Below are 6,857 nucleotides of genomic sequence, written 5' to 3'. Positions count from 1 at the left end.
GTTGGGAAGAGCTTCCTTCTGCTGTGCGGAGCTGGGTCCTCTTCTAGCTTTACCTTTAATAGTAGCAGCACAAGCCCAGGGCAAAGCGCCGCTTTATTTTCAGCCCCCAACACACAAGGCCTCTCCAAGGCTTTTAAACCAACCACCAAATAGGTTGCTGTCTTCTTCCAGTGAGTCCATCAGCGTCCCCATGATCCCTTTGGGCCTGAAGGAGACGAAGGAGCTGGATTTGCTGGTACCGCTGAAGGTGAGGATTGGGGTTTTGCACTCTCGATGCGATGCAAGGCAATGGAGGGGAGTGACCGTGCGCTTTGAGGGATGTTTCAGCACATGGGTATGGTTGGGCGCTGTAGAGGAGATGCTGCAGCAGCCGCAAAATGTTTTCTGTTTTGGAACAGCTGCAAAAAAATAGGTTTATGGGGAGGAGCTGGACTTAAAACACGGGAAGGTGGGAGATGAGGGTCTGGAGATGCTGGAGAGCAAGGGCCAGGCAGGGGAGGAGATGGAGCACAAGTATTACGAAGAGCAGCTGAGGGAACTGGGGTCGTTTAGTCTGGAGCAGAGGAGGCTGAGGGGAGACCTGATCGCCCTCTACAACTGCCTGACAGGAGGCTGTAGCAAGGTGGGGGTCAGCCTCTTCTCCCTGGTAACGGGCAATAGGACAAGGGAAAATGGTCTGAAGTTGTGCCAGGGGTGGGTTAGGTTGGACATTAGGAAAAATTTCTTCCCCGCAAGGGCTGTCAGGCGCTGGAAGGGGCTGCCCAGGGAAGGGGGGCCTCAGGCTGGAGAATCTCCTGGATCGGGCACTGGAAGGGGCTGCACTGAGTCCCCATCCCTGGGGGGATTTAACAGCCCGGCAGCCAAGGTGCTTAGGGACAGGGTTTAGTGGTGGGATGGCAGGGTTAGGGGAGCGGTTGGACTTGATGATCTTAAGGGTCTTTTCCAACCTAAACAATTCTTTGATTCTATGGTTTTCCCTGGCACAGGTTTCCTCAGAGAGAGAGCTTGCAAATTGCCCGTACAGAATTACCCAAAGTCACCCTTTAAATCTGGAATATCTATTTCCAAGGGTGAGTCAGGGTTTTCTTTTCTCTTGTTCCCTCATGCAGGATCTCATCAGCGAACACTATGGAGAGGACGGCATCTTGTTTGAAAAAGAGATCAAAGAGTTCATGGAGCTGCGGCAGGTCGGTGTCCCTTGAGTTGCAAACTCTTGCTTTGGCTTGTCCAGAAACGCTCGTTGGAGGTGCCACGTTCTGCTCCAGGGGTCCCCTCATCCTCTCTTCAAACTGCACCCTTATCCTTGTGTCTTGGGGGGTGGGATTCCCATGCTTGGAGCACTTCAGATTTGGTTTATAGCTTCCAAAATATTACAGACCGTTCAGTAATTGTTTTCTTTCCCCGTCCTTTAGCACCCTGCTAATGTAGAACTGAACAGCAATAAAAGTTGTAATGCAATCCGTTACTGGTTTATGAATATTAGTTCACCCCCGGCAAGGCAAAACGACTGCTCTCTCTCCAGCTAGCGCTCGGAGAAGAGGAAATATAAAGCAATCGGGTAAAGGTGAATTTTCTCCTCTCCTATGAAACAGCTCTCATAAGTAACTTCAAGTTTTGCCTGGCTGTGAAGCTTTGATCTGAGGGAGCAGAAAGAAAGAGACTTGCTCAAGCCCTTGTGAAGGGCCTGCTCCTACTCTTCAGGCTGTGGGAGAGGAGCCCTGCAAAGCCCAAAGCTGGGAAAAGCCATGTGGTTAAAACTAGGCTTTAGGAGAGGTCTAACCCTCCTCCCTGTGTCAGGTCAAAAGCTCATGGGCTTCATTATTAAGAGCAAAAAATCCAATTTCTTCCATAGCATTTATTTCAGCAGGCTTTGCATGAGTTTCTCTCTTAAAAAAATATAATAATCCCAGCTTGTTTTAGGCAAACGTTGCCACCAGCATGGCTCCCAGGCTGCTGGCTCCAGATTTGGGTGCCCCAGCAGTAAATTGGTGTCTCCCTGACCTTTCCTGCAGCTGAACCTGTGCCAGGGGCGCTGCCTCCCGCTGCTGCGCAGCCTCTCATCCACTATTGATCTTAATCCTATTGATCATATTGATCTGATCTTATTGACGTAATAACTCAGGTGGAGTTTCTTCCCCTGGGCTGGCCAGTATGTGCAGCTCTGTAAATAAGATGTTTCCTTCCCGGTTTCCTCCTCTCTTCCCACCCCCGTTTCTCCGCTCCTGTCCCTGCAGGCAATGCGCACCCCGAGCCGCAACGAAGCTGGGCTCGAGCTCCTGATGGAGTATTACAACCAGCTCTACTTCCTTGACAGCCGGTTCTTCCCCCCCACCAAAAGCCTGGGTGTCTTCTTCCACTGGTTGGTGCAGCTTTCCCCATCCCACCTAGAATCATAGAATGTTTTGGGTTGGAAGGGACCCCTAGAGGTCATCTAGTCCAACCCCCCTGCAGTGAGCAGGGACACCGCTAACTAGATCAGGTTGCTCACAGCCCCATCCAACCTGTGGGCATTGCAAATGGGGATGGAGTCGGGACCAAGCCTCCATGATGGGATCGCTGCCTCGGCAGCAAAGTCAGGGCTGGTGGATGCAGGGAGCTGGGTTTTCCCCTTGCTCTAGGCTTGCTGTTGCCCTGGGTGGCTTGGTTAGGGGAGGCAGGGGAAAGTGTGTGCCCCACGGGGACAAGCCGTGATGGGAACGGTGGCTGTGAGCGCACGCTGAGCGGTGAAAACCCTCCAGGTTCCTCCTGCATCTGTGGGTGAGGACCTGGGGATGGGCAGCCGTTGACTCTTCCCTTCCCCAGGTACGACTCCCTGACAGGGGTCCCATCCCACCAGCGAGCGCTGGCCTTTGAGAAGGGCAGCGTGCTCTTCAACATCGGAGCCCTGCACACCCAGATCGGAGCGCGGCAGGACCGTGCATCCCTGCCGGGGCTCAACCAGGCCATCGATGCCTTTCAGAAAGCAGCTGGTACGTGGGTTTCCCTCCTTTCCCGGCTCCCCAGGAGCACACAGGCAGCATTTCCACAGGGTGGGAATAATCCTCGTGAGTGCAAGAAGGGGAGGGAGCAGTCGTGCAAAGAGAAATGGGGACAGGGCATCTCCAAGGGACCACAAGCCCAAGCTGGCACCACGCTGCTTCTATGGGTTATGAAGAGGAGCTGGGATGTCCCAGCAGCCATCCAAAGGGATGTCCTAGCAGCCACCCAAAGGGTTGTCCCAGCTGGGGAGAGATGCTGATCCATCTGCGAGCAGCTGGGAGAAAAGGGGCCCTGGAATTGCTGATCACCCAGGGCTTTGGAGAGGAAAGCTGTGGGCACAAGGATGGTCAGGGAGCAAGGGAGGGACCCCTGGACCTTTTTCCCTGGGATACCATTGCTGGTTATGGTGAGATGTTTGAGGTGTGAGCTGGGTTGGAAGCTCTTCTCCTGCACCGCTGGTGGGGAAACCTTCGTGTTCCAAAAGCCTGACCCTCCTGCTTGCAAGCCCGGCAGCCACCAGGAGCTTCTCCCTCCTGCAGGTGCCTTTAACTACTTGAAGGAAAACTTCTCCAATGCTCCCAGCCTGGATATGAGCGCTGCCTCCTTGAACATGCTGGTGCGGCTGATGGTTGCCCAGGTCCAGGAGTGCATCTTTGAGAAGATGACCTTGCTGCGTGCCCAGCACGACTTCCTCTCCCAGCTGCAGCTTGCCCAGGAGGCAGCAAGGGTGAGTTCTTTGGGGAGGAGAGGACTTGGTGGGGCTGTCGCCACTGGCGAGGCTCCCTCCAGGAGAGGACAGCCTGCTGTCACTGTCTCCTGATGGATGTCCTGCATCTCAACCCATGGCTTAGCAGGTCTCTTGATGCCCCGCAGGTGGAAGATGTCTACTCGCTGGTACACCAGACAATGACCCAGGCCCACGTGAAGGATTACGTTCCCTTCTCTTGGACCACCATGGTCCACGTCAAGTCGGAACATTTCAAAGCCCTCTCCCACTACTTCGCTGCCATTGCTCTCTGCGACTGCCCTGGTGAGTGTTACAGCTTGGAGGCAACTGCCTGCTCAGCCAAGTGCTGGCTCCACGTCATAGCCTGGTGTTTGGGAGGGACTGCAAAAAAAGAGGTGAGGGGAGATATGCACTGGGTGGGTAGGTACAAAACCTAAAGTTTTTGGGATGCTCTGAGCTGTAGATCTTGCTTATTGAGTCACAGACTCAGGCACAGGGCAGATTGCCCCCATATTTCTGGTTTGCACAGTGCTTGCAAAATCCTTCTTAGAAGGTGACCAAAAAGGTGCTGTAGGGATGTAGCCCCTTTGGGGCTGAGCACCTAAACAGTGGGGTCAGCTGCCTGCTGACCACATGTGTGCTGGTGTCCTCAGCCGGGCATCCTCTGGAAGCACCCCAGTCCATGCAGCAGGCCAGCTGAGGGCTTCAAAAAATAAAAATAAACCCCCCAAACCATCGAATTTAATTGTCAGCCTCACAGCTGGGCTGCCCTGGGAATCCCAGGGTGGTGGGGTGCTGGTAGCAGGGTACGTGTGGCTGTGCCAGAGCCGAGCTGATACGGCTCCATGGAGCCAACTGGAGCGTGGACGTAGGATGCAACCTGTGATCTCCATCTTGCGCCATCGCCGACACCCGTGCAGGCAATTTTGGGTCAGGCAGAGGATCTGGGGGTGGGCAGCCAACGCACGCTGTGACTTGTGCTGCCGACCCATCACTTGGTGGGGTGGCTGAGGACAGGCTGAGGGACTTTTTGGGGGACGGCTGCTGAAAGCAGTGCTGTGCTGGTGACGGCGATGGCTGCCAGACTGTCCCAGCATCCTCCCCCGCACCAGAGCCTGCCCAAAATCTTGCTGCCGGGCTTCTGCCACGTGGGCGTTGCAGAAGCAGGATTGAGCAAGGAGAGCTGCTGGGACAGAGATGGGAGAGAGGGGGGTGCTGTGGGGCTGGAGCAGCTTAAAGACAGAAATGGCAGAGGGGGATGATGAGGCCGGGTTTGCATGGGGTTACAAGGAACAGGGCAAACCTTTCCCCTAAAGTTCTGAGGCTGTTTGCCTGGCCTAATAACCTTAGGTGCTGAGGGAAATGCAAATCTGCAGGAGATGCTTAATTTGGGTCTTTGGGGATTTTTTTGCTCCATCCAGAGCATGCTGTTGGGATCTCACGTGCCCGCTCGCTGCCTCTCCCTGACCCCCTTGTTCAGAATAATAAATCTTTTGCTCCCATAACCAGCTGGCAATAAACTCTTTGTGCTGCAGTTTAATCCCCCAAGGGATGCTGGCACGGAGAGGGTTGGCGTGGGGAGAGCCAGCCCTGGAGCTGCTGGTTCCCAGCGCGCTGGGTGCCTGTGCTGGCGGTGCTCACCAGGCTTTGAGATCTCCTAACATTCTGACCAGCAAGTCCACAAGGCTCCCTGGAGCCCTCTGGGTTGCTTTCTGGGTCGCATCCTGTGCCCCAGGTGAGGAGGGTGCCATCCAACCCTGAACTCCCTGGGAGCCAAAAGGGATTAGGAACAGCTTTGGCTGGAAATAAGGGTGTAAAAATTATGTGTGCAGAGCCCAGCACAGTGCTTGGAGCATTTGTGCAAGCTCAATCCATCTCGGTTTCTCCACTGAAGGAGCCCCTTGGTTGCACCCTTGGTGCTCTCTGCCCGTGCAGGAGTCCCAGCACAGAAAGGAGGGCTCAGCTCCCAAATTATACTTCCGTCTGCCCTGCTCTTCTGCTTTAGTTGTTGTCTGACTTGGCTCTGTGGCACTAATGTCCAGGTGGGGAAAGCCCAGGGCTCTTTATTTCCAATCCTGCTTCCAGACCAAAGCAAAGGAGGGAGGGAAGCAAAAGAGCCGGATCCTTGTGCTATGCCCAGGACAAATCCTGCATTTGGCTTCAAAGCCTGGTGCAGCCCTGAATGTGGTAACTCATCCCCCTCCCCATCAGGGATGTCTTGGTGGTCATTGCAGGCTGCGGTTGGGTGAGAGGAAGCTGATGCTGAAGTTATCAGGGCCACGTGAACATGGATGTGACTTCCTGGACCCCTTGACCCCACCACCACAGGGGACTGGGTGGCCGAGCAGCGCCCTGACTTCTCTCTAAGCACATCCCCACCCAATTTTTTTTACACAGCGCCATCTGACGCAGAACTCCCAGAGCAGGAGAAGGCTTTTATCCAGTTCCACATCACCATGCCAGAGGGACCATCGCTTCGCATCCTACTACAGGACCCCGAGGAGAGGAGGAAGCTGGGTAAGTGCATCCATGGGGCCAAAGCCCCTGGTTCTTGCGACGAAACCCCGATGAACAGGCAGGGAGCCCCATTGTAACCCTACTCACATAGGCATGATCTCCACAAAGGTGTGTGATGAGCTGTTGGGGGGGTCTTTCCATGGAAAGAGACCTTGTGGGGGGCTTTCTTTGCAAAGAGCCTCTCCTGGGAAGGCAGGAAAGCATTCACAGTTCCCTATTAGGGTGTTGAGAACCAACTCGTGGTGCTTGCACTGACCTGTCCAGCTGAGTTTCACAGTAAAACCTCCGTCACTGAGGTGTCGTGAGCCAGGTAACGTCACCCAGTGCAGCATGGAGAAATCTGTAGGGACACAGAGATCTTGGAAGCTCCTTGGCTTGGGCTTGCTACTGACTTGGCTTGACGACAAGAAGACACAGCAGATGCCAGGGGGTGGCTTTTTTAGTTGCATCAAAAGGCTTGGGAGACGAGAGCTTCCTCCCATGCGGATTTTCAGCTTCGGGGGAAAAACAGAGTGTTGCTTATTCAGCTGAAGTCATGTTTTGGCAGCCCCTCCCCAACAAGGCTGCCGCAAGAGGAACTGCTGCAAGAGGAAGCTCAGCGCCCTGATTTTGGGGTGTCATCTCCTGTTTGCCC

General features: G+C 54.6%; 1 protein-coding gene across 2 annotated transcripts in view; it reads left to right on the top strand.

The window, feature by feature from the left end:
* Positions 1-6,857, top strand: part of RHPN1 (rhophilin Rho GTPase binding protein 1) — a 32,179-nt gene that overhangs the window by 19,436 nt on the left and 5,886 nt on the right. For both annotated transcript variants that reach the window (XM_009640091.2, XM_035895629.1), the window contains exons 4-10: positions 172-247; positions 1,110-1,187; positions 2,235-2,359; positions 2,803-2,969; positions 3,519-3,706; positions 3,853-4,009; positions 6,104-6,223. In XM_009640091.2, coding sequence (XP_009638386.2) covers positions 172-247; positions 1,110-1,187; positions 2,235-2,359; positions 2,803-2,969; positions 3,519-3,706; positions 3,853-4,009; positions 6,104-6,223 — 911 coding nt within the window. The remainder of the gene's footprint in view (positions 1-171; positions 248-1,109; positions 1,188-2,234; positions 2,360-2,802; positions 2,970-3,518; positions 3,707-3,852; positions 4,010-6,103; positions 6,224-6,857) is intronic.

The sequence above is a fragment of the Egretta garzetta genome, unplaced genomic scaffold (genome assembly GCF_000687185.1).
Source record: "Egretta garzetta isolate BGI_Z169 unplaced genomic scaffold, ASM68718v1 scaffold495, whole genome shotgun sequence".
NCBI classification, from domain to species: domain Eukaryota; kingdom Metazoa; phylum Chordata; class Aves; order Pelecaniformes; family Ardeidae; genus Egretta; species Egretta garzetta.
This window is presented reverse-complemented; position numbering and strand designations above follow the sequence as displayed.